The sequence below is a fragment of the Amphiura filiformis genome, chromosome 12, assembly GCF_039555335.1.
Source record: "Amphiura filiformis chromosome 12, Afil_fr2py, whole genome shotgun sequence".
Lineage (NCBI taxonomy): Eukaryota > Metazoa > Echinodermata > Ophiuroidea > Amphilepidida > Amphiuridae > Amphiura > Amphiura filiformis.
In genome coordinates, this window is record NC_092639.1 from 13333473 (window position 1) to 13361011 (window position 27539).

Sequence of the window (27539 nt, forward strand, 5' to 3'; positions counted from 1 at the left end):
TTACAAATGTGACAAGATCAAGGGAAATGAGTCGCATGTCGCTAGTATTGATTTTGAGATATTGGCAAAGAAAGAGTTCAAATTCTTTTGTTTTACATTGTTTTCAGCGATTGATAAATTGACATAACTTCGCAAAGGAAAGTCACATCAACATGGGGTTTTAAGTTTCTGACTTTCTGAAAGCTCTAAATGTCCTCTTTAGGAGCCTATGTAAAACACATTTTCGACCAGGGTCGACATGTGAGTGATGTGACTCATTCCCCTTGATCATGTCACAAATATGCCAAAAAATAAAAATCATTATGGCTTTAACATACATGATGTGCATAGAGGCTTTCACGGTGGGAATCTATAACAAGGATTCAACAGGGTATGATGTCCTATGGAAAAAGTTGTCAAGCTTTTGTCAGTGTGGCTCTGACTCTTGACTTCTGTAGCAATGGCGTAAATTTCTTTTTGACATTGCAGACTCGAGAGGGGAGTGTGGTTGGAAAACTACTTCTTGAAGTATAGTGAATCCAGCACATTTTGGCAACTGAACTAGTTTATGGTACAAATGTGTAAAGCGCATGGAAATTTTTGCCATATTGAAGCTAAAATGGTGAACTATGGTGCATAAGTTTGGGCTAAAATGGCAGAAATATGAGGTTAATTTGATCAAAACCTCATACAAGCATCAACAATGGGTGATTGTATATGGACCATCCCACTTATCAAAATATTGGGAGTGCTTTATCCCCCAATACCCCCAGGTACACTGTAACGGCATCAGCCAAATTCAAGCACACTAAGATGCATGGGACATGCTAGTGGCATAGTGTGGGTCATCATATTGGGGGGCACCGACCATGATGGGGGGGGCACCGGGTCGGATGGAAGGGGGGGGGGCACAAGCCATTTTTCGGCCATTTTCCTATGGGATTTTTTAAATTTTCAGATCGATTGGGGCCACGTACCCCCCTGCCCCATTGATGCTACGCCACTGATATATGCTTGTATATTATTTTATTTAATCATCTTTATTACCATGAAGAAGAACGTATAACCCCAAGATCAACTGAGATCCATACCGATCTCAGGCAAGGGTAAACACAATTACAAACAACAAATATACACATAAATAACATACTACTCCATAATGTCACCTTTGCTGACATGCTTGATCTTTTCAAACTTTTCTGAAAACAGTCCTTGTTAATGGGCAGCTTTATAGAGATAACTAATTGCACTTTGAAATACTCTCGGTCACAAACCTTGCATTCAGGTCACTGAAATGATGTAAAATCAACTAATATAACTAAAGAGGGGTTCTCGAACCATAGACTTTGGACCATGGACTTTGGGACTTTGGCAGTATCATGGTATTCAGCAATTCAGTAATCACTATAGGATCCACAACATGCTCATCTATCAGGGAAACAGTATTCAACAGTTCTTAAACCCCAATACATTTGTACATTCAATGAATGGTATTTGAAGATTTGCGTACAAAAACTCATACTCTGCAACTTGAGGTCAAATTTTGCATTATGATTATGTAATTGAGGTTATTGGACTATGCCATTGGGATGAGGCTCTTGTTGTTCATAGTGAATTCAGCAAAAACTGATGTTCTTACCAAGTATTCCCACTTCTAATCCTGTCAGCTGGTCTGATATTTTGGGATATATCTCCTGGCCTTGACTGAAATCTGCCTTTATGATATGAGTCTTCACATGAAAATTACTTTCTGTTGGAGTAAATAGTGAGAAGTAAATTAGTAGTTTTTTAAATGAATCATGAAGCACGGAGGCCTAATGGTTAGGGCGTAAGCTTCATAATCGAAAGGTTGCTGGTTCGAGCCCCACCACGGCCAGTGTGTTGCGTCCTTGGGCAAGACAGCTTTGTTCCCAATTGCTTCAGTCCACCCAGGTGTAAAATGGGGAGCTGCTGGGGGTAATCACAATCTAAGGTGGCTGAGAGTACCTGCGCATCAGTTGTGGACTTGTGGAAGCGGAAATGATTCTGATATCTCCTAATGGCAGCGGAATAATTGTTAAAGTGGGCTGGTACATTAAATCACCGACATTTAATGTTATTAAAACCAATAATGGCAATAATCAGGAACTTGGCCATCTCCAGCAATGATTGAAATAAGGAATACATGGAGGTTGGCCTGAGGACAACCCAATAAGCATTCTGCTTGTCCTCAAAATATTTCAGTTGTCCCAAAAATATGTGATATTTTTAGGTCCAAATTTTTTTTTTAAATTATGTTTATTGCTTTGGAAAACCTGTGCTGGCTTCCAAATTTGCATTCTGGTTATATGCGAATCTTGATCAATGGCACCATTGGTTAACTCAGTGAAATGGTTAATTAAAAATATTCAGAACTACATGTAAATATGCTGAACAGGTGGACATCACAGCATACGGCCTGCTAAAAGCGGTGATTGGTATATCTTTGTTGATGATACAAAAGATGTTTAAACACGACAAGTTAAAAATTTATGTCAAGTTTTTTTAAATTATTATTTATTAATCATTATTTTGGAAGTAAAATATAGTGGTTGTTTGTCGGACAAGTGCATTTGTAGACAAGCGGACAAGATGACAAGTGCTATTTTGAACACTGCCTTGAGGTCCTAGTGACATTTAGGGCTCTCAACTAACAGGTACTTTTGTTCTCGGTACGCGGTTGAATTTTGGGGCAGGAAACCGGGTACCCGAAAATACGGGGAAAAAATAAAAATAAACACATTTTTTTACAAAAACTGAAAAAAAAGAACAAAGAACAAGATATAGGCCCTTACTTGTTATTCAAGGTTGGAAACCAGAGAAATACTTTTTTTTAAGTAGCAGTATTTCTCTGGTTTCCAACCTTGAATAACAAGTAATTAAGCTCCTATAACTTTTTTTTTAATTTTGTAAAAAAACACACAAAAAAACCCATTTTTCGGGTACTTTGACACGTGAATTTTGACCCGGGTAAGCCAAGCTAGGACGGGCAGGAACTCTGGTACCCGGGAATTGGTGAGAGCCTTATTTTATACATGTAGTGACATTATACCATTTTTTGTCTTTGACACACTGAGGCATCTGCTTCACTCACACATAAATATGCTTTCTTCTTTAAATGAGTGTTGGTGTAGTACATGTATGCTAGTGATTTGAGAGAACACTCGTGATTTGAATGGTCAACTAAGGCCTGGGTGCTTAATCTCGCCGATTAACTCTTCGGCGTACCCGGAACCTAAGCCGCAGACCCACGCCGATGCACATGCTGAGAAATAAAATACTGTTGCGATATGCACTAACAAAATGTGTGTCTGCTCGATGAAAAGCCATGTTCAGTCACCCGCTCATCGGCTTGATCGGCCCAACTCCTGCATTTCTCGCAACCGCTTATAACACTTGACAAAAATACCCTTACAAATTAGTGTCCTTGAGTGCGTTGATTCTTTGCCGGATTATATCGACTGATCCGCAAATTGCTCACGGTGAGTAAACTCAAGTAGGTACTACAATAAACATTAATATAAAGGTTTCGAGTAATGAATGACAAACCGCAGAACAAGAAGATGGCAAGATGTTGCGAACTCGATCCCCATAACTGCTCGCGATTTCGCAACCAGGGATATGGATGCACTATATTAATTCGTCGGCGTACTGCGGCTTGAAACTGCAAGCCGCAGGAGAGCCATCGAAATGCTCCGAGACGACGCAGAGTTAATCGGCGAGATTGAGCAAAAGGCAGTCCCTGAATCATATGCGCAGAATTGCGCACTGATATCACTCTCTTGCTCACGTGATAATGGTCTTAAGGGCAGAGTAATGGGAGAGAACATGGACCTTTTCGAGCTTAATTATTTCTGAATTGTATGTCCAAAGTATATAAAACTATACATTTTTGGAAAGGAAATGAGTCAAGGAATCCCATGGTGACGCCAGATTTGTTCAAAAATCTCAAGTTTTTGAAAAAATCACAAAATTCACTTTTTACCCCAATTTTTTGTGACAACTTAGAAAAAAATCTGTTCGGAGTAAAAAAAATTCAGTTAGCTTTTTATGAAGAAGAGACATGAACTTAGGGAAGGTTTTTTATTTTTTGAAATTCGCCTCTTTTTTGAAATATTGAAAAAACATGTGAAAAAAGCCATTTTGTCACTCTATTAAGCTAAAAATTGCACATAATGGTGTATATTTTTGTTTAAAACAAATATTTTGAAAAATGAAAAACCTTCCCTAGACTTTGATGTACTCTAAAGGATAGTGCAAAAGTTTACCCTTTGCTTGCATATTTTTCGAGTTATCTTGTCACAAAAATCGCGCAATATTGTCAAAAGTGAACTCTGAGAAATCGACGTTTTAGTAAAAAATGTCAAAATTATGCACAAAACGTCCTTAAATTTTAAAACGGTAAAGACTTTCACACTTGTAAAAGCTGTATCTGGTGCATGGTCTAAATATGCATCTTTTTGCACCAATGAATCTATAATCTCTGCTTTCAGTGCGCCAAAATTCAAAATAATTAAAAAATCTAAGTGGCATTTTGACTGCAAATTTTTGTTTTGTTTACACCACATTTGCTGGCGTTAACAACATACCGAATGCGCCTTGACTGCGTTGGACATATGCAGCAGAGTTGCGCCGCACACGCGACGCGAATCGCACTTATAATCACAATATTTCGTGATTCACGCATTTCTGACTCATTATTTCGCGCCAATTTACTAAGCTGTCTTGAGCCATGTGACTTTTTAGAGTTGAAAAGAGTGAAATAAATCAAGCAAAAATACGAATAAATATTAGCAAGTTGTATTTTATCAGTTTCAAGTGAAAGAATACATCTTAGTGTTGATAAATATCAAAAAATCTCAAATTCCGTCGTGGACGAATGTGTCTTCCATTACTCTGGCCTTAAAGCTGCACAACTTACCTAATTCTTTGGCTACCCTGCGTAGTTTCTCAGTTGATCTGCTGATGAGAACAATATTAACCCCCATGCTAGCTAGCTCTTGGGCATATGCCTTGCCAATGCCATCTGTTGAACCAGTAATAACTGAAAAAACAGATCCAAATGAATGTGATACTATGTCAGTACAACACTGGTAATTTGTAAGGTGAACAACATCAGAGCCAAACAGACCACACCACAGTACACCATGCTAACGAGTTTCTTAAACTGATGCTAGAATAAAATAAAATAATGCTCATTTTTAATGCACAGGCTAGGAAAGTCTGTTACCTTTCCATAAAGAGCAAGTGTGCAAGTGTACAATTGAATTCTGAAATCAGGGAGGATTTTTTGAGGGATGGACCACTTGGAGGTGGGGTCCAGTAGAGTGAGTGGGCTGCCTTACATGTAGGGCCCATGGTATGTGGGATCAATGGATTTTAGGGTATTTAAAGTGCAGAAACAAGCCCTTATTTGCTTCTTTTAGTAAAGAAATGCATGCAATGAAAAGTTTGAATGTAAAAGCATGTGCCGCAAACGCTGGCCCATCAAGGTACTCGGCATGTGTTTATGGTTTACTGCAATTTATAAATTTGTGTGTATTAAGGGCTGGGGTATGAACGTTTGGACAGTATTTATTTTGGGACATTAGAGCACATCAGACATATGAATTGCATTCTGAATACGAAGAATGTCATTCTGATATCAAATAATTTTGATTTTTTGAAATTCGCAATTTAATACACATTTTATGGCAAATCATTAAAATTGATATTTTTGATATTTAACAGTACTTGAAGTAAACTTTATAAATCTGATGATTTATACTTAAAGTGTATGTAAGTGGGATGAAAAGCCGACGATCAATTGAACATTTTGACCTTTCGTATTGAAGATATGGATTTTTTTTCCCAAAACACCAAAAAATATTAGGTCTTTTTGGGAAAAAAATCCATATCTTCAATATGAAAGGTCAAAATTTTCATTTGACCGTCGGCTTTTCCTCCCTGCTACATACACTTTAAGAATATATCATTAGATTTATATAATTTACTTCGAGGACTGTTATATATCAAAATTTGAAAAATATCAAATTTTTATAATTTGTCATAAAATTTGTATTATATTGTGATTTTAAAAAATGAAAATTATTTGATATCAGAAAGACATGCTTCAGATCCAGAATGCAATTCGATAGGTCTGAGGTGCTCTCATGTCCCACAAACAATACTGTCGAAACGCAATAAACGCTCATTTTGGATCCCTTAAGGGGATTACCGACTTACCATCACTGTACCTATTGTCTCCCCATTGAATGCATTGCAGTGCACACAATTCTCAAAGAAAGGGAGGCCAAACAAAATCATTGCAACTTTCTTCTTATGCGTGCCTCCAGATAGGCTCATGTAGCAAGCACAAAACATGGTCTGTAATTCTCGGAGTCGTAATCAAAATGAAAGCATACTACTTGATCTGGGGACTTGTAGGAACCCATGGATTTGATTCATTGTATCTTTTGGGTGGGTTCAACATTCATTGAGCTAGCAAAACCTGCAATCTTCATGGGAGTAATTTACTTAGTGCAAAAGTGGTCACAATATTGGAGCTGCAAAATTTCTTAATTTTCATGATTTGGATGTATTATATTGAGCAGCATTAATTGTGATGTTTCTACAATATGTCATCATCATCATCAGTCGGCTGCGAAGCAGGCGACCACAAGCCTTCTCAAACTAATGCAATCCCGGGCAAGCGAAACAATTTTGCTTGGCTGCAGCATCCTTCAGTATCTCCCAGGAGGTGCTGGACATACTGTAAGTACAGTGTCGCGGCCGTCCCAGTTTCCTCTTCCCATGTGGTGTAATATAAAGCGCATATTCTTTCACAGGCTCGCCATCTTCAAGACGCAGTATATGGCCAAGAAATTTGAGTTGATGAATCTTGACTCTGGCAACCAGTGGAGTGGTGTTGGTCAGGTTGTAGATGGTTTCATTTGGAATCCGATCCACACGCTTGATGTTTAACATGATGACTCTGTAGCAAGATGTTGCAAATGCATTGATCTTGTTTTCCATGTCCTTGGTAATTACCCATGACTCGCACCCGTACAGAAAGACAGTAACACACGTTGTCTGAAACAGCTTGATTTTTGTTTCGATTGGCAGGGACAGGCTTCTCCAGAGGCGTTCCAGTTTCCAGAAAGCTGCCAAGGCTAGCGCTTTTCTTCTTTTCAGGTCTCCAACACTAGAGCCCATCTTGGAACCCAAATACTTGAAGTCTGTGACATGGTTGATGGTACTACCATAGACTTCAAGTGCTGGTTGGGCGTTACAGTTTGCAGTCATATATTCTGTCTTAGGTGCGTTGATGACAAGGCCTAGATCTGCTGCTGCAGTTGCAGTCCTAGTAAGCTGTGACTGGGCCAGGGTCTTAGCTAGCCACCCGTCTGGCCATCATTTTAGACGGCCAGTTTGCTCCTGGGACGGGCAAAATTAATGCCTTTGACAGATGCTATATTATAAATTGTATGTTTTGAGAAGCTAATTGCCCTTTTTAGTAGACCCAATTTGTAGAACAAGGACACATAAGCACATATTTAAACTCTTTGAACCCCCAATGGGCTATAGATGTCTGGCAAATGTTTTAAAGGTCAAATTAGGACAGGCAATTTTATTCAAATGACGGGCAACCCTCAATTTCTAGCTAAGACCCTGGACTGGGCCCAGTCTATGGAAGATTCCAGCAGGGCAATATCATTAGCAAAATCCAGGTCATTCAGCATCCTGGCAGGATACCTGCTTGACCGACGTGGGTAGGTAACAATTCCAGCGTCAATTCCAGAAGTTGATTTCATCAGATGGTAGTCTACCAGGATAATGAACAGGAATGGTGCCAACACATCACCCTGAAGCACTCCAGTTGTTACTTGGAAAGGCTCTGAGATACTACAATATGTAGAGAGGGTCTACAACATCTCTGAGATAAAACTGACAAATACTTAGGTATATAAACAAACGAGGAGGTCGAAATTGTCCTCCTCTGCGAATACGAAAGGCAGCGTAATAGTACGGCACTAAGGCTTGACTATAGTTCAGTGGTCATGAAAGAATTCAAGAGATAACCTCTGCCCCAATAATCCCAAGCTATTGTCTGAAACTGCACCTCGGAAGATGTATGGTAAGAACTCAGTCCTCAAATGATAGACGTATTAATGACCAAAAGATAAGTGACTGACTATCATTGTGAGGACTGAGTTCCGCAGTCTAGCGTGAGACTGTGAGAAAGTGACCCAATGACTCACGGCCAATGCGTGAGAGTATACCCTGTGTGGGCAAGTCATACTTCACTTCAGTATGACTTGCCCTGAACGTCCATATATTGATACATTGCATGAGAGCCTGCCAATTTAAGCTTCCTATAATATCAATTGCACATAACATACAAAGTCACAAACTTACAAACTTCAATATGCACTTCAAATACAGCAGACCAGCTGTTAATTATTACCGATCCTGTAGAATAACTTACACAATCGTCCATTTCATGGAATCACGTTGCTCAGAATTGCCAATTTCATTTTTATCTGTCAAATGCGCTGTGGATGCGCTCCATTAAATCACAGGTGTGAAACTGACTTTATACCACTCGCTCGCTTTTGCAGAAAAGCCAGCCTCGTGGCACTGGGGCATGACGTCATCGTGGACGTATGCAAAATTTCCGACGGGCATCATATAACCTGTATTGTGATTGGTTGCAAAAGCCATTCTTTGAAATCGTAAGCCAATCAATGAACGCGACGGCCTTTTACGGTATTAATTAATGTGACTCGCCAGTAAAGTACGTCTAACCTGATTGGTTTACAAAACTACTTTGATAATTGCTGAGCCAGTCAGCGTGCTCGATGCAACAACCTTGTAGAGGTTTTCGAGAGGCGAATTCACGTGGTGATCCAGCGATCGAGTATAAATTCAGCTTGACAACTGCTCTCGCACGAGATCGCAGGTGCAATAACAATACATGGACACAATCACTGACATTTACACAATGGAATAATGAATTATTTATGACATGCATCGGCTGGATTTTACGATCGAGGTAAGGTTTTTGGCCTGTCCCTGCGTGAATATCCTTAGTTTTCAGCATCAAAGATACTTTAGGTATGCTAGGTTAATTCAAATTTGCCATCAAACTGCATCAAATTAAAGCCCTTGAGTAAAGAAAGCCAAAACTGAAAACATTTTTGTCATAGCACTTTCCGTAACAAAGTTACATCTTGTCAAAGATTGACTTTCATCAAAAAGATTCTGCTAGCAAAATTCCCCAAAACGGCATTTAGGGGTGTTTCTAGATCTTGTCTCATGGCGATAGCAGCTTTTTTTAATGGAACTGCTATCAAAATCCCTCTAAAATTCCATGTGCGACTTGATTATCCCCATAAAAAATCATATATTTGGGTCAAGTGAAGTATAGAAAACATATTTATGTAGGTTTCCTTCACCAGCCTATTCTCGAAAAAAAAATCAAATTTCTATGTAAATATGCATTGTGTTTGGGCCCCGGTCTCGGCGAATTTCGCTGACTACTAGCAAATGTGTTAACTAAGGTTTGCCTGGGATACCTAGATACTTGCGATGACCAGTTTTTTGTGGACACTTTGATAACAGGTAACTTTTACAGGTCATAGGGTAGAAACTATAGTTGTACAATTTGTACGAAATATACATTTTGTTATAGGCCTAGTAAAATGTTTACAAAAATATATTGGTCCATACGTTGTGCTTGTATTCAGTTGTTCGGACGTATAGCGTGAGAGTTGACAGCCCTGACCAGGAGCCAAAATGTTATGACATTGGGTAAATGGCTCCTGATGCCTGCTTGTGCTTATTTTGGAAACAGGACGGTTCGCACCCTTTCAATTTCGGACCCGTGCACTTTCGCCCCCTTTCAATTTCGCACCCGTGCACTTTCGCCCCCTTTTTAAACCGTGGGTAATGTGCTGCTGTTGATTGATGATGCACGATCGATCGTTTCAACTCCCGGCGGCACAGTGGGGTGTTGTATGTGTATAGTATTGGTTTATGCCCCCAGCATACTTTCCTGCCGCTTGCCGCTGCGGCAAGCGGCAGGGCGTTTCAACCAATGACAAGCCTTGATTGTGTCCGCTTGTCTGCAATGCGCGTGCGCCACGCCGCTCAGCGGCAAGCGGCAGGGTAGTATGAAACCAGCTTTACTGTTTAGTGTTGATTGTCTGTGTTTGCAGTACCGGTACTGAGTCCAGCGTGTACAAAAGCAAATAGTATATGTTTACCCCGGGATGTTGACGGACTCCCCGGTTCGATTGAATTTAATAGGCCTATATTATTACAATATATTAATTGTGCTTCGACTGAAGATTGGTATTCATTATGTTTTTGATTTGTTATTTTATTTTACTTAGGCCTATTTTATTTTATTTCATTTCTATTTTATTTTAGGCCTATTTATTATTTTTATATAATTATTATTATTATATTATTATTATTATTAGAATTATATTACCTTATTAGTACTTTATTAATAGCTATATAATTTAGTGTTAAATTATTTATGGCCTATAAAATTTATATAGGGCCTAATATTGATATGGCCAAAAATTTGATGGCTTATAATTTATAATTTTATCCCATCTTTATGTTGGCGAATTGATCTTCTTTGACATGAAACTAATGGGAAAAAAATCATTAGCAAATTTCTCAAAGACAAATGCAAACAAACAAAAAACAAACGCCTGGCATCAGCTTTGCGATAATGCTGTTCTGACTTTCGCCACCTTTCTTCACCCATGAGTATTAGCTACCACTAGTACGCCGAAAGCGCCGGGCGTGACATGGGTTCAATCAATGCAATGGTAGCCACGGTGACTAGGCAGTAGCACGCATATATTCGTCCCCAGAACATACCCGCATCGGATCGATTGCTTGATTAAGTCCAGGGCCACGCGCTGCGTGACTGTATACATAAGGTGTGACTTCTTCAACCCGTTATGTAATGAATGACTTGCGGGAAAGCGCCGGGTATGGTGTGGGTTCAATCAATGGTACCGTAAACAGACACGCAAAAGTGCCATATGCCTAGTGACGAATACGATCGATTGCTTGACAAGCCCCGGGCCCATGTCACAGCGTGCCGTATAAACTTGTCAAGAAATACATGCATACAAAGATATTTATTTCTGAACAATATGTTATGATTGCACATTGAGAAATATTACAATTGCATCCATATTCTTTGCCAAATATAAAATATTATTAATCAGGAAAGTTTTATGATCGTTTTAATGAGAAATGTAAATAATGAACCAAATGTTTTAACTTTTATGTCTTTTAATGAATGATGTATTTGTCTGTGTTCTTAATTAATTTAATATATATATTTAATATATTTAATATATATATATATTTCTACAAGTGTTACGTAAATTGTATAAAACAAAGAAATGTAAATACTTTTAATGAATTTTGATATATTTGATGTATGCTTTTTTTGATGTTTATGTTTTAAAAAAAATTTTACATTATAATAGGGCCTATATATAATTCTACAAATTGTTGTGTATATTGTTTTCATGACACAGGGCCCCTGTAATAGCTGATTTATCTGAAGGGTAACCCTGTATAAATATGGTTTTAATAAATAACAAATTTGTGAAAAAAATGCTATCCAATTCTGCATTGCAAATGAATGACATTTATATGTTCATGATTCATTTTGTTTACCGGCCTGTCAATCACGGACTCATTATGACGATGCTTCATTAACACCACGGCATATCTTACGCGGTATCTTAATCCGCTAAATACTTTTTCTTTCTTCTTTTTTATCTTTCTTTCTTTCTCTTTCTTTCTTCTTCTTTCTTTCTTTGTTTTTCTTTCTTCTTTCTTTCTTACAATTACACATTAAAGTATTTATTTTGGAACTTAGCTACAAATATTATGAATTGCAACTAAACACAGAAACGCTATATTCAATTTATTATTATAACTATTATTGTTATTATTACTGTTATTATTATCATTGTTATTATTAGGGGCTGTGCAATAATTATGAGCCCTGAAAATTGGGGGGCAAGAAATTTTTGACGAGCCGAAAGCAAGCAATTTATGGCCAGCCGAGGGGGGGGGGGCAAGTGATTTTTGGCACACATTCATGTGGCGCCTTTTAAACAAAACGCTCTAATGCTTGGGAAAACAGTACGGAAACGCTTTAATATGCAAATTATCCTGCTCGCTCTGCTCGCAACATATATCTAGACCATTTAAGGTTTGAAAATTTTGGGGCGGGCCGAGGGGGGGGGGGGGCAAGTGATTTTTGGCAGGCAGAGGGGGGGGCAAGCGATTTTTGGCGGGACGTTCGGAAATTAACCCCCAAGGGGGAATAATTATTGCACAGCCCCTTATTATCATTGTTATTATTATTCTTATTATTATCATATTTAATATTATTATTATCATCATACTGTATTTTTAAATTAACTTTGTTTATATTTAATATTATCATTGTTATTAATATTATTATTATTATTATTATTAATATTATTATTATTGTTATTATTTATATCATATTATTATTATCATCATATTATATTATTAAATTAACTTTGTTTATATGTTTTGTGTTACTCCCCCATTGGATTTTGTGTCATACTTTCATTGTTTTTAATTTTATCCATTGCTTGTTGACACTTGTATCCTTTTGGATCCATCCTTTGGTCGTCAGTTGGAACAAATTTCCCCTGTTTTTATACATATTAATATAATTAATAATTAAATATAAATCTATTATTATTACTATTTTTATCATTGAATTCTAATTATTTCATTATTTTGGGTAAGCCTGCTGCTAAAATATCTGGCCTGTAATATATTCTGAGAAAAAAAATTGTTCCTCTATTTTGTTTTAAAATATCCTTTCTTTCTTTCCTTCCCGGGTTTATCATGACTTAATAAGTGCATGCCCGACGGCCCAGTACTATAAACATACTACGCCGCATCGCCGGGAGTTCAAGCAATCGATCGTGCATCAATCAACGACAACAGCATGGCAGCAGCACAATACCCGCGGTATAAAAAGGGGGCGAAAGTGCACGGGTGCGAAATAGAAAGGGGGCGAAAGTGCACGGGTCCGAAATTGAAAGGGTGCGAACCGTCCAGCATTCCTTATTTTGAAGGGCACTTGCACTTTTATTTTAAGCTTACCTGCCCATTCTCCGAACTGACGAACGTAGTCTGCATTTCCGCCGACCCTAGACCAAAAATGAACCCTGATTTCCCTTTGAAATTTGTAGATAGTTCGAACAGTTCTTTGCGTCACATAGTATGCACCTAAGAGTGCAAAAGCTTCGTTATACACTTGAAAGCTCTTTGAAATTTCGTCAAATAAAAAATTAAAACTGTCTATGGAGGCCGCCATGTTTTTCACCTACACCTTGCATGGAAACTAAATAGCCGCTAACAAGATGTTGAAGAGCATTCAATCACCTTATCAATCACCGCGTATCAAAGGGGCTGTGCAATAGGGGCTGTGCAATGAGTCTGGGCCCCCTGTGGGGGGGGGGTAGGGGTTGGCTATGCCATTGTCTATTTTTGATAAATAAAAGCATGTTATCCCCGGGATGTTATCATGATGGAAAGTATTCAGTTGAACTCGAAATTATACATCAAAATACTCAGTAGGCCAGTATAAAATTGTGAAGAAAAAGTTTATATAGGCCTAATTATATTAGTGACAGTAAAAGTAAAGTGTACGTATAGGCTTATATTACTGAATGCAACATATCATAATGTCATAATTATATTGGCACTTCAATACTGAAAAATTTTGATTTTAGAATCTACCAGTTTATTAATCGCAAAAATCCCGAGTTATCGACTATGGACATTGCATTCTAATCAGGACTTTGAACGGGCAAAGTCCCTAACACACGCACTGTCAATACTTGTTTATCAGTCCAAGACCCCGGGTCCAAGACGCGCTCATGCACTTACTGACGCGCTCATGCAATTACACAACACAAAAGGCGGCATTGTTGCCGGTATAACCGTGTACCATGTAGTTATTAATGGTAATGGCAGGTGCCCGGAGGAAAAACCATAACGAGATCTGAGCGACCAATCACAAGCCAGATCCATTTAATGATGCATTACATCATAGCCAATTTTAGTAGACCAGAAGCCATTGTGGGCAGGTGGTATGCGCCGGGCATTCTCTAAATTCAATTGAATGGGATTATTTTGAAATTTTAAAACGCTTGATATATCACAAACAAATAACATAAATACAAGCTAAACCCGTCACGGTTGGGGTTCGATAATGAACCCCACAAAACAGAGTACTAAGGGACCGTTCAGAAATACTTTGGTGGGGGGGCTGGGCACTTGAAATTTTTGGAGTGAAAACTTTTTTGACCCCCCCTCCAGAGAACCTAAAACTTTTTGACCCCCTCTTTAGACATATAAAACTTTTTGACCCCCCCCCCTTTTTCCAACTGAGACGAATATACTTTAGGTATATTCGTCTCAGCTTTCCAAGAGGTTAAAAACAGTCTGGGGAGGGGGCTACTCCATTTGTGCAAACTCAGTCACAATTATAGGCCTGAATGTTTAAGTTGTTTTTCACACGCTGTGACTTGTATGAAGTTTAATTTCAATTTATGCATTCTAATTTTGTTTCATTCTTATAACCAATAAATAAATAAAAGTAATACAAAAAGGAAATTGACAGTGGCGTAGCTAGGGCTTGTGGCACCCAGGGCTAAGGATAGGTGTCGCTCCCGATTCTTGAAATAATTATTGCGCCCGGAGCACAAATAGGGCCTACTACCACTAATTAATTTTGGTTATAATGAAAGAATATCTTAAATTGATCTTTCAAAGGACTCTGTACTGATATGCGCGCAAAGCGTGCGAAAATTTTGACTTTCATCGCTTAGAGTGGCGCAGAATCGATGCTGAATTGGTTAATTTGGCGCCCCCTAAGAGTGGCGCCCAGGGCACATGCCCCCACCTTTCCCCGTCGCTATCCATTGGAAATTCAGAGCAACATCTGGGTACATACTCAAGATTTTTAATACTTGGGACTTGTTTATCAGGGGCGTAGCCAGCTTTCTTTTTTTGACCCGGTATTATCAGTGGGATACATACATAATCACCCTTTTCTTATAGCGACTATGGAATACATGTTAAGTCTTTGGGATTCCAAAAGGCTTTAATGGGACATCGGTAATGAGCGCGCGTAGCACGCCAAAATGTATTTTACACTCATTGGGTCATAATCGTGGTAAAAAGGGCTTTATTGGTACATATATGCGCGTAGCGCTAAAAATTTTGTATGCTCTTGTTCTTTGGGTATTTTGTTGTTTAAAACTTTTTTGCCCCCCCCTCCTTTAGTAACCAAAACTTTTGGTCCCCCTTTGTGCAACTCAAAACTTTTGTGTCCCCCACACTTTGCCCAGCCCCCCCACCAAAGTATTTATGAACGGTCCCTAAGTATATGGAAAATGCCATACGGCCGAGCGGTTTTGCCAGTTCTCTCCGACCATCATGCCACTCGCCGCCTGATTGTGGGCTAAATTTTTTATGACCCCCCTATCTTGGGTCGAAAATTTTATGACCCCCTCCCTTCTCCCTAAGGCCTAGTCCCTACACAGACTCAAGACAATCTTTGCCCATTGCCGCCAGAACTAAGGCACGGAATGCGCAAAAACTAAAAGTGTGAAGAAAGTGAGTGGAGCATATTAAAAGGTCCAAGCACAAATTTGCATTAGGCCTATATAACTATAAAATTGTATGCACAAAATAATAATTGGAAATAATAAAATGGAAATTTTGAGTCACCAGCCCTTAATAATTCTAAAACCCCTATTTTTGGTTATGAAAATTATAACCCCCTATTTTTGGTATAAAAATTCTATGACCCCCCCCCCCCCCAGTATAAATGTCTGTGTGTAGGCATAATTCATGACCCCCATTCCGAATGACAGCCCCTAAAATAAAATTATAATCATGTTCATGTGCTCCTGTGAATAAAATGAGTGACTACTTATTATATGTGCATGAGTGTTCTCGGTTCGTGCTGTCTATGAAAACGTTATTCCGAGCTAGGTTCAGGAAATGTTGTTTAAATATAATTTTCAATAACATTTTTTGTCTTTAAATAATAAAATAAAATAATAATAATAATTAAGTTTTGATTATTTTTCATCATGTTTGTGATCTAAAATTATTTAAAATAAAGAAATTTGTTCTCTATTTTATTTAGATATTCAAACTGCATGAAGAGCACGGTCGTATGCAACAATTAATTTGGTTCCCATATTTCTTATTCAACAAAAAAAAAAAAAAAAAAAATAGAAAACCAGCGAAGCGTCCAACCCAAAATATATTTTTCTTTTCATCAGCGATCATGGCAGATAAAAGTAGGAAAATGTATTTGCAGAGCTGATTTGGAATAGAATTTGGTCAAATAATGACGACTACCGGGGCCAATGATGAAAGAGTGGAATCCTCACACGATAGTGACGATGAAAGTGAAGATGAAAGAGACATTTTAGAGGAAAGTCCCTGTGGAAGGTGGCAAAAACGACGTGTGAAGGTAAGCTCAATTTACACGATCATGTTTTAAAATACATAAAATAAAATGCATGGTACCGTATGTCATTTATTTCAGCATATTTGTATGTACAGTACAACATTGTTTGATAAAATGATGTTTGAAACATAAAATTTGACCAGGTGCTTTATATAAAGTTACGATTTAAAATGATATTTTTGAAAGCAGGTAGTTTTTATATTTTTTTCCTCGAGAATCGGTAATCACAAATTTGCTAACGTGAGCGAGTCCGTGAAATGACGATTTTGTAATTTGTATCTGTTAGTGTTACTGTGTAGAAACTACCTCCCGAAATCATACCATTTACATGATTTAGAACTGCAAACTCTAAACTCTATTTTTTTTTTACTGATTTTTTCTTTCTTGTGTAAATATCTAAACTTATTATATATGATTTAATGTAAGGCCCTTTACAATTAATTCTTAGTTTTCTGTTTCCCGCGCGTCCAAAGTAGAGAATCGCAAAATATTTAATTATTTTATTTTTATTTTGGATTGTCTCTTTTAATATAACTTTTAATGACTTCCATTTGCTACTTTCTGACTTTTACTTACAAAATCAAACATAGTTGTAAAATAATTAAATTAGGGGTTCATTCATATATTTTCATGACTAAACGGTTGTTTATGCCCGAGGGCCGCTTACCCCGTTCATACATACCAGAACATTTTGTGATTCTTATTTCATCAAAATAATAACAAAAAATAACAAGTAACATCATTAAAAAACATGAATTTCCTTCGTTTTCCCTACCCCGCGATCGCAAATCCGGGCCGTTTATGCCCGGCTCTCGACCAATCACGCGCGCCGTTATATAGCGTGTATGTATGAATGCATGTTCAGATCAAAACAGGTTGATGTAGGATGCGACCACTAATCACCACTTGTTTTAAAATAAAGAAAATAATAGATAATTAATAATTAATAATTAAAAGTCGCCTCATCCCTTGTTTTCAACCATGAAACGGGAAACTAAGACTCAATTGTGAAGGGCCTTAGAAATAGAAAGGTGATGCATTGTCTTTCAGGCCTTTGGCTTTGTAATGCATCTACCTCATCACATCATTATTTTCAACATAGTTTATTTCTGTTATGCTGATTATGTATGTATTGATGATGATGAAAATAAAATGAATGAATGAATGAATGAAATACAGATTGGAATTATTTCCTAAAGGCTAAGTCTAGAGAAAAATAATAATCTCAACAACAACAAACATGTCCAATTTGAGAAAGAATACAATGCTGAAAAGTGTAAAATTATGATCCAAAGTTGGTGCTCCACGAGTCCACGGAGTAATTTCCCACTGACCAAGTGACTTAGGCGATGCCATTTTTCGTCTGCTATTTTAGCATGGCATGATGATGGGCTCTCGTTTTATCTCGTATATTCTCGCCCAACTCATGAATATTTATTATTTTACATCATCAAGACATCAACTAAAGCAAAATTTTGCGATCTTTCCAGTCATACCACACAAGACATCATTTGATCACCAAAAAATTGTGTTTTTACTACATTTTTAACATCAAAATCGTGTAAATTTCTCATAAAATATTAAGATTGCATTTTTGTTCAGGTGATTTAATGAAACTTTGGTGTGTTTTTAAGACAGTTTTGTAAAGCTTACTGACAGTTTCATCTGCAGATTCGTTCGGTAGCCACATTATGACATGTTTTTACTGTGTTATTGATTGGATGCTGCATGTTTCCATCATTTCATATCTACCAGAAGTTGACAGACAGAAATGTGTCATCATCAATTTAAGGAAAATGGGCTTTCTCCCTTATATAGTGTACTTTGGTGTATTCAGCTGGGTTTTACCATTCTCTTTCTTTTGATGCTCTTTCCATGGATACCAAATTTGTTGGGGTTAGTTGAAGAAAAAAGTTCAAAAAAAAAAGTTTGGTATCTATGGAAAGAGTATCAAAAAACGAAATTGAATGGTGAAAACCCCAGCTGAATACACCAAAGTATAAGGGAGTTATGGCCATTTTCCTTTTTGAAGATGACACATTTCTGTTGACCACTCTCTATTGTGGAATAATTTCTTTTGTTATTTACTGTATCATGAGGGGTATCTATTCTTTCATTATTCGAGGAGGGGGGCACAATTTACTAGGGGTGTAAATTAAAACGGTAATTTGTCTAACCATTTAAATGGACCACAATCCGGTCGGTTAACTGTGTAAACGTATGTAAAAAAAAATCTTTATTTCAAAGTTTTTGGCGACTTTGTAAGTTTGGAGAACCACTGGACCTACCGTATTGTCTGTAATAAACACTCCCCCTCGGATAAACGAACGAAAAATTGACAAAAATGCAAACATTTCCAAATTCCATGCCATATCGTTTCTTCTTCTTCTTCCTTATAAGTGCCTCCCTCATATGTATGAGTATTGTCAAGACTGCGCACAGACAAGCTGTACTTATTTTTTTTACTCTGGAACCTAGAGTAGATGAGTGTATTTTGAAGTACAGTCAACATGACCGGGATGATCCCCTGCTCTTTTCGAATAGCCTGTGACGTTTTTTAACGTGCACACTACATTAATGTGAGAAAATATGCATGTACACGGGACCGACAGCTTAAAGTGCCCTCCGAAGCACTAAGCAAGTAGAGTGAAGTGTCTTGCTCAAGGACACAAAGAGCCGGACCTGGGATTCGAACCCTTGACCCTTGGGTTCACAGTCCTATGCCTTAACCGCTAGGCCACGCTCTCCTCTCCTCTCAAAGTTTGACTTTGAGTAAGCTTTTAAAACTTGCATCAGTCATTGACGATCTTTAAATTCAATTGCATGGACAAAACCTACTACGACTCAAACTTCCATCCATTTCATTGCCTAATTATGGTAGAATTTCACCAGATCATTGCTTGATGATGCACTTATGTGTTGTATTTACCACGAAAATGTCATTAACCATGCTGTTCTGTGGGCGCCACCATTTATTAGGTACTTGTAAATCCCTCCTTTCTATAGGAGCACCATCGGGAAATTTAACCCGATTTTAAAGTTTTTTTTACTTTTTTCAATTCATTTCCAATAAAAACGCTCCTTTTGGAAAAATGCAACGCCTCCGGGGCATTTATTCGAGGTTCTCTAAAGTCGCCAAAAACTTTTTTTTAACGTTTAAACGGTTAGTTATTTTCCTAAACGGATAGTGCATTTTACGGTTGGTTAAATGTGAAACGTGTAAACGTAGACACCCCTACAATTTACACATCGCTTAATTAGTCTACGGTACTTGTTATGATTTATTTTCAGGTAACTCAACGTGATGTGCCTGGCTATGGAAACAGATTTGTCTATGGAAACAGATTTGTCTAATTTACTTGTTATGATTTATTTTCAGGTAACTCAACGGGATGTGCCCGGTATTGATGTGGCCTACCTGGCCATGGATACAGAAGAAGGAGTGGAAGTAGTATGGAATGAAGTACAGTTTTCTGCCAGGAGAGATTTCAAAGCACAAGAGGTAACTTCATCACACATATCTAAACAATATGTGCACTTAATGTCAGAAAAAGAGTATTACTGTACAATGTATTTTTTGATTAAACAAAAGATATGATATGATGTTTTGTCTGATGAAACACAGCTCAAATCTAAACATGCAGTTTAACCTGACTGGGAATAAAAATATAAATTTTCCATATTCAATCAAATATTCATTCTTAGTCAGTGGATGTGACTTAGCTGGTTAGCACTGAATTTCATTGGTTTCTGCATGCCATCTATCACACAATAGATGGCAGCAGCTGTGTCATCGCGGAAGACGCTTGTCTAGGCGCGAGCATGTAGCACGTACTAAAGCGTAATACACGAACGAGGTCGCAGTAGGCGCAACTAAAATGGCAAACAAGTTTCTTTCATAAATCACAATTTTCACAAAAGGGTGTTTTCATGACGGTAACTTATTTTTTGCTAAATAAAACAATATGAATTTTTGTGTTTACTATCCTCTACCATGTGATAGACAACAGGCAGGTCAGGTCCAATATTTTTATCATCTATAATAGTGCTGTCGTCGACATGCCTTATGTCGACATAATGTCAACATCGGCACATATCCTGACATGTCGACATAAAAAAAATTCTAAAAATTTTGTTAGAATTTTTTTTATGTCGACACACAAATTATATCAACATGTCGACATAAAAAAACGGTGCCGACGACAGCACTAATCCATACTCAAAATATTGGACCTGTCCAGTCGTCTATCACACGTACAGAGGAGAGTAAAAACAAAAATTCATATCGTTTATTCTCTAATTTGAAACACGTCCAAGAACCTGTATTTTTAATGTTTTAGTAAAACGAATAGGCTCAAAAAGAGAAGTAAATCGCAATGTGTGTTGTCCCTGCTGGTTTAACAGTTAATCATATGGAAAAGAATGAAGGTTAAAATAGTAGTTTCACTACTGTATAAAATGTATGACTGAACTTATTTTTCAATGTTTTTGTTTTTCCAGGATAAAATCAAAGTAGTCTTTGACAATCTAATACAACTAGAGCATCCCAATATTGTCAAATTCCACAAGTATTGGACAGATACAAAGTCAGACAAGGAGAAACCTAGGGTAAGATGTTATCAGGGACTGCCTTTTGAGAAGAGTGAGAGCAATCACTCCTCTACAGCTCTTCTTAAGTTGTATTTGCAAGAGCGATTTATAGATCCTCTGGATGACTAGTTAAATTCATTATGCTTTAATGACCACATGTGCAAACTGCTCTTCTAAAAGCTCTTCTTAAAGAGACCAGAAGAGCATTCTAAAGGTCTTTTCTCATTTTCAGTCCCTGTGTTTTCATGTAGAAATAGTGAACATATTTATTGATTGTCTGCACATCAGTGGCAGTATCAGGTATTGTTTTCAGGAGGAACAATTGGGAGGGGTTTCAAAGTGATTTGTTCGTGGGGGAGGGATAAAAAGCTTTAAATGTGTCTAAAATTTGATTTATTTTTACCAAATGCTGAAAATTTAATAATTATTTTGACAGGGGCTTTTTCCTTGCATAACTTCCAAAAGATGGTAAGTGGGGAATGATCAAGTTTCTATTACTATCGTACTGAATTTCCTCTGGAAGTTTCTGATTAAGAAAAGTGCTGGGTTGGATAACTAGCAACTTGGAGGAATCGTTATGCCAGATCACCGGGTGGGGGGTGTCGCTTTCCACAGCAGGCAAGTACTGCATAAATTCTTATCAAAAATTGGATGTCCGTGTTTGTCTAATTATTCTTATTCCTCTCCAAACACTTGCAGGTTATTTTCATCACAGAATACATGTCTTCAGGGTCACTAAGACAGTTTCTGATGAGAATAAAAAAGATAAGCTGTTCCATTGGTGACAAGTCTTGGAAAAGATGGTGCACACAGATATTGTCAGCATTAAGGTAAGTTTTTTGTGACGTATGGTGTGGTGTTACACAGGTACCGGTACTACACTTCTCTGGTATGGTAGGTATGTCAACAGTAAATTACTAAAGAATTTCAAATGAGTATTGAAATTTTGTCCAGATTGGACTAAAATGTTTAATTTAGCATAAATAAGTCGGTGTGATTTTATTATAAAGTTAAAATTTATCTTCGTAAGATGGCTCCCATGTTTGCCATTTTAGCACATGTGCATGTACAGATTGTACGCTTGTATAAAATGTACCAAATTTGACAATTTTAAGATCAAACAAATCACCAAATGGCACAAATAGTCACAAATTCATAAGATCAATCTGGTAGTTTATGCGGTCATGATTATTTTGGGTATTAATAGCTAAAGGGGTTTCCACTCATGATTGGCAGCTTCCAGGTTTGAATCCTGGCAGTGCCATTTATGAAATGTACTTAAATAAATACAAGACCTTAATCCTCTAATTTGTTTCTCTCACTCAAGCGTATAAATGGTACCAGCATATAGTGCTGGGAAGGAAAATACAGACTTGTAGGAATAGTTAACTTACATAACAAATTATAACAGGGAGTCTGTTCAATACTATGATCAGCTCGTAATAAGCGAGAATTATTCAGTTTTTATTACTGTGTGCAGCAGTTAAGTCCCAACTTAAGTCTTGTGTAAATTCACAAAAGCTCGTGTCTGTCAAGCAATACGCAAGACATGGATTGCTTAGGCGCTGCGCCAAGCTGTTTGTACACTATTGTGTATTAATCCCTGATTTTATGAGTCCCGCCGATTACGAGCTGATCAGAGCATATATGCCAAAAAAACAGCCAGACACTTAAAGCATGCATTGGCAGTATCTTTACCTATCTAATGTCTCAGTATAATTCAACATAACTATAGACTACTTGACATCATTGTTTATCAACAAAAGGCGAGGGATTGGTCTATCGATATGCTTGAACGAACCGCTACACTGTTCAATGGCTTTCTTGTACTATATGAAATGTGGTGGGCTATTTAGAATGCACATGCCCTGAGCAAACAATGGAAATTGCCATAATTTGCGCGCATACTGCCAGACAATGACATAACATATCAAGTCGTCTATACTCTTTAAAGTTATTTCTTAGAAGTGATGAGTTCCACATCTTGGATCCTGCTGAGGATAGCGATATATTTGTTTTCAATCCTAAGTTGTATATGGCTGTTATTATATCTACTTATCCCTCTCTAGTTATTTGCATTCCTGTGACCCACCTATAGTCCACGGTAATCTCACAACAGACACAACATTCATTCAGCATAACGGTCTCATCAAAATCGGTTCAGGTAAGATAGTCTACTTTTTTTCGCACAAGTTTGTTTGGTTTCTTTGTTGGTTGGTTTGATTTTTTTTATTCTCTTTCACTGGGATCATCTTTTCATTGGTTCAATGCAACATTGCTGTTTTATGTGAAATATTGTCATGATTTCTGCATATAGAGTTGTATACATGTAGCTGTATGTTTCTGTGTAAATAGCATGTTACATGTTTTTTCTTGATTTAGAAAATGGGGGTCAGAGAAATTGCACAGTCAAAATAATCTCTTACATCATTTATTGTTTATTTGAAAACAATGAACTAAACAAATACCAATATTTCACTAAGAGATTCATTTTATCCGGAAAATAAATCTGCTTGTTCAGCTCCATGCAGAAATCATGATTCTCATTGTGTTTTTTGATATCACAATCATGACAAATTTGTTATGGATTCTTTTTTTGAAAGAAAAAAAGAAGAAGAAAATATTGTAATTATTTAATGAAGCATCCATTACGATATTCAAATGTTGGGTTAAGTTTTCTTGAGACAATATTGAATCAGTAATTAAACAATACTAGTGTCAACCTTTTGGTTTGTGCATAGTGACAAATCCACGATAACTTTAAGCCAACCCTTGTATTGGATGGACTGTAGAGGGTGACTATCAATTCTTGCAAACAGGTGCATAGTTGTCAGGGTCACTACCAGCGCTCTGCGTAATCACATACAGCACTTCACCGGTTACAGGCCTAGAAATTTGATGAGAATATATTCATGCAGAGATTCTCCTATTAATCGATTAATATTGATTTGCGTGAATTTAAAGAGATTCTTATAGATTTGTTGAAGTGGTTAATGTAAATGCTGGGAGAATCTAAAGATATGTTAAAATGTTGTTGTGAGAATCCAAATTGGATTCTCGGTGATGCTGAAACAAAGAATATGTTAAAATGCTGTTATGAGAATCCAAATTGGATTCTCGGTGATGCTGGGAGAATCTAAAGAATATGTTAAAATGCTGATGTGAGAATCCAAATGGATTCTCTGCGAAATGAAATTTTACCTCCGAGTTATAAAGGGACCATTTTAAAGTAATCTATTGCCAGTATGCAAGAATCAAAATGACACACATGTACATAAACTCTGTTCTCAAGAAATCAATATATGTTGATAATTTTGTGGAATGTTGCATTGAGTGAGTGGTAGCACTTCTATTTATACAGTGTTTGGAATTCTAATATCATGTATGTTTTGTTGTGTTAATGTTATGTATTTAATGAGTCCATAAGAAGCACATTCTCATTTTCTGTGGTAACCATGCTCACCCATATATTAATTTTTAATAATAATAATAAGGCTAAAGCGAAGCATACTATAAATAATAAAATTGTACTTAATAATTAATTTGATGCAGTTAAAGGTGGATAAAGCATTTGTATCTTCTTGGCTACTCATGTCAGAATTGCTTTGCATTATTATTGGTCAGTATAATTGGGCATGCACTGAGACAAAGAGAAACAGATCACCATATGCACACATGATAAAAAGCTACACCCATCCATGCCCATCCATTTGCTTATAAACATTCATACATTCACCAAAGGCCTACACATTCTGTTTAACAACGCTAGTGTGTTGTTTTTATGCAGGTATTTTCTCAGTTTTTGCCACTTTGAAGTAATTATGTGCAATGTTGATACACTGGAGGGGGTACTCACTGAAAATAGGTGACAGGGATGTGTGATCCCACTCATCCAGTTACCCCTTTTTGCCAAGTTTCTGGAAATCAGGGTCTTAGAAAAATCAAAAAAAAAAAATCTGAAAATGAGATTTTATTTTTTTATCATCTATTTTTAAGGTACCGTATTCATTCCAATAAGCGCCCATGGCGCTTAACAAAGTCATTTTGGGTGGGTGCTTATTTTTTTTACCTCATTTACCTATTTTTTCATGAGGGGCGTTTATTAGGGACAAATTGACATTATAAAAGGGTCCTAAGATGTTCTAGTAGCTTTTTTGATGCAGAAAATGTATTGCAAGTTTACGCAGGACTTGTAGTCCTACAGCTATTTCACTGTATCGACATCTATCGGTCACTTCAACATTATTGGTACCCTTAAGCAAATTGAAAATACCCTGGGTGGGCGCTTATTGGAACGAATACGGTAATTTAAAAAAAGAAAAGAAATCAAGGTATTTAAGCGTAAAAAGAGCAAAAAATGTTTAAGGGACCCACCGAGGGCTAGGATGATATTCAGGAAAGTGAGCTCTTGTACCCCCATTACATCCCTTATAAAAAAAAAAAGAGTCAGAAGTAACACGCACATACATGTGTACTTTAGCACATCAGTTCTAACTTGTTGATCACATTTTCTTTGCCATTATCATTGTAATATTGTTATTTGTTTATGATGTTGATTACTTGCATTCAAAAAATGTAAATGGTCTAGTGTGTGTGTGGCTGATAATAAGATTGTAGGTTGGACAATTTATATGTTAGTTTCATAGCCTAGAGCTGAGATGCAATCAAGAATTTTAGTTAAATACATTATAATTACCACTGTTTGGTGTATTTTGAAACCAGTATCTACATGTTGGTCGTACATCTGCAAGAAGAATATGAAAAGTATCCTTATTTTAAAAATCATAAAGTTAGTGCAAACCAACTGTGCCACTATTTGACATAAGGTCCATGGTTGGCAGAGGGCGAACCAGGGCCTCAGATTTGACGAAAATCACTGAATCGATTCTCCTTATGATTCTCGTAACATTTGTTGCGAGAATCAATTTTTTTCATTGAATCATGCAGCAAGTGAAGCGACTCAGATGGTTTTGATTTCCACAAACTGGCATGAAATCTAGCCCTGGGGGGACCCTGTATAGTAAGAAACATTCATTTGAATACATTTGCTTGCTTTAAGGGCCCAGTGCGTAATGATGCACTGCTGCTGATTGATTGTTCACATTATCTGCCGATAGTCTGCCACAGTAAAGCGCCTTCCCAGTTCACAAACGATGATAGCCAGTGCATACTCCGGGAGAGGAATACTGCTTTGTAGTTTATGCATTGACTATAAAGAATCGGGAGGTGGTGGTGGTGGGGAGGGATGGGGAGGCTGCTTGCATTATCTCTTGGTTTCAGTGCTAAGGTTTTACTACCCCCCTGCATTGGATTATAAAACTACCAACAATATGTCACCAGGGACACTGACTTATTTCAGTGAAGAGAAAATTAGGATGCAGAATATATAGAGAGACGCTTAACCCATTTTTGACAGTCATATGTTCAATGTAAATTCTCTACATTTATATACGGTACCTTTGTGAATATGGATGCATCTTAAAAAGCTATCGACAAGTTAATTTGCTGACACTCAAACTTTGTTATCCGTCCTTATACACTAGACCAATTACAAAAAGAATCATGTTTACATCACGCTCATAATAAATACCAATAGCTGTGTATATAAATGCTGTATACTGTCTGGAAGCTTGCATCATTATTCATCTTTTTATTTGCCCCTGGCTTTGCTAGTTTAGTAGATGATGTTGTTTTTTACAGCCGATGTAATTTTAGCTAGCCATATCATGCTGCTACTTAATATAGTGACTTATGTGTATGTTAGGACACAAGAGTGTGAATCGTATTAACTAGGGCAGTGATGAACCGATCAGATTTCCGAATCGGGCCGATTTTGGAATGATCGGAATCGGGGGAAAATCCCTTCATTTGTCGATATCAGTATTTAAGCTTCAAAATTGACCATGTTAGATAACACGTCATATTTGACCGGAAATGTTGATTATGGTACTTCAGGGTGCTTATCAGAGGTAGGTGGTTCAAGCTGGTTTTCCTACTCCCCTAAATCTTTGATCAAGTTTTTGAAGCACACATGATCAATTGCAAGATCAATTGCAAATTCTTAGGGGACGACACTCGGTTTCAGAGAAGAACGGCAGACCCTTGCTCAGATTGATGCGAGCTCCCTGTTAATGAGCGACATACGCAGACCTTTGTGTGCGCCAACCAACGTTTTGATGCGCAATCAGCCAATTAGATTATCTGTCTGTTATGATTGTCAGATGATTGAATCAGCCAATCAGAACCCCACTTCTGTGTTTACACTCTGCACGGGGATTGCACGCTCTCAAAATGTAAACTATTTGCTACCAGTAAAAGTTGATAATTGCCGATTATAGAGGGCGCTTCTAATTGATTTCTCAAGGAACGAGGAGGTATTATTTTTGGT

The 27539-nt window shown here is 37.3% G+C and overlaps 2 protein-coding genes across 3 annotated transcripts in view; one reads left to right on the top strand and one right to left on the bottom strand.

Annotated features, from left to right (window-relative positions):
- LOC140165817 (inactive hydroxysteroid dehydrogenase-like protein 1) overlaps positions 1 to 13394 on the bottom strand; it is a 46347-nt gene extending 32953 nt beyond the window's left edge. The window contains exons 1-3 of the mRNA XM_072189139.1: positions 13171 to 13394; positions 4919 to 5041; positions 1619 to 1729 (exon numbers count right to left, since the gene is read on the bottom strand). Of these exons, the coding sequence (XP_072045240.1) occupies positions 1619 to 1729; positions 4919 to 5041; positions 13171 to 13384 (448 nt within the window). The 5' untranslated portion in view covers positions 13385 to 13394. The remainder of the gene's footprint in view (positions 1 to 1618; positions 1730 to 4918; positions 5042 to 13170) is intronic.
- A 2936-nt stretch (positions 13395 to 16330) lies between these two features.
- Positions 16331 to 27539, top strand: part of LOC140165818 (nuclear receptor-binding protein-like) — a 33701-nt gene continuing 22492 nt past the window's right edge. For both annotated transcript variants that reach the window (XM_072189140.1, XM_072189141.1), the window contains exons 1-5: positions 16331 to 16564; positions 19941 to 20063; positions 21062 to 21169; positions 21851 to 21981; positions 23221 to 23315. In XM_072189140.1, coding sequence (XP_072045241.1) covers positions 16439 to 16564; positions 19941 to 20063; positions 21062 to 21169; positions 21851 to 21981; positions 23221 to 23315 — 583 coding nt within the window. In that variant the 5' untranslated portion in view covers positions 16331 to 16438. The remainder of the gene's footprint in view (positions 16565 to 19940; positions 20064 to 21061; positions 21170 to 21850; positions 21982 to 23220; positions 23316 to 27539) is intronic.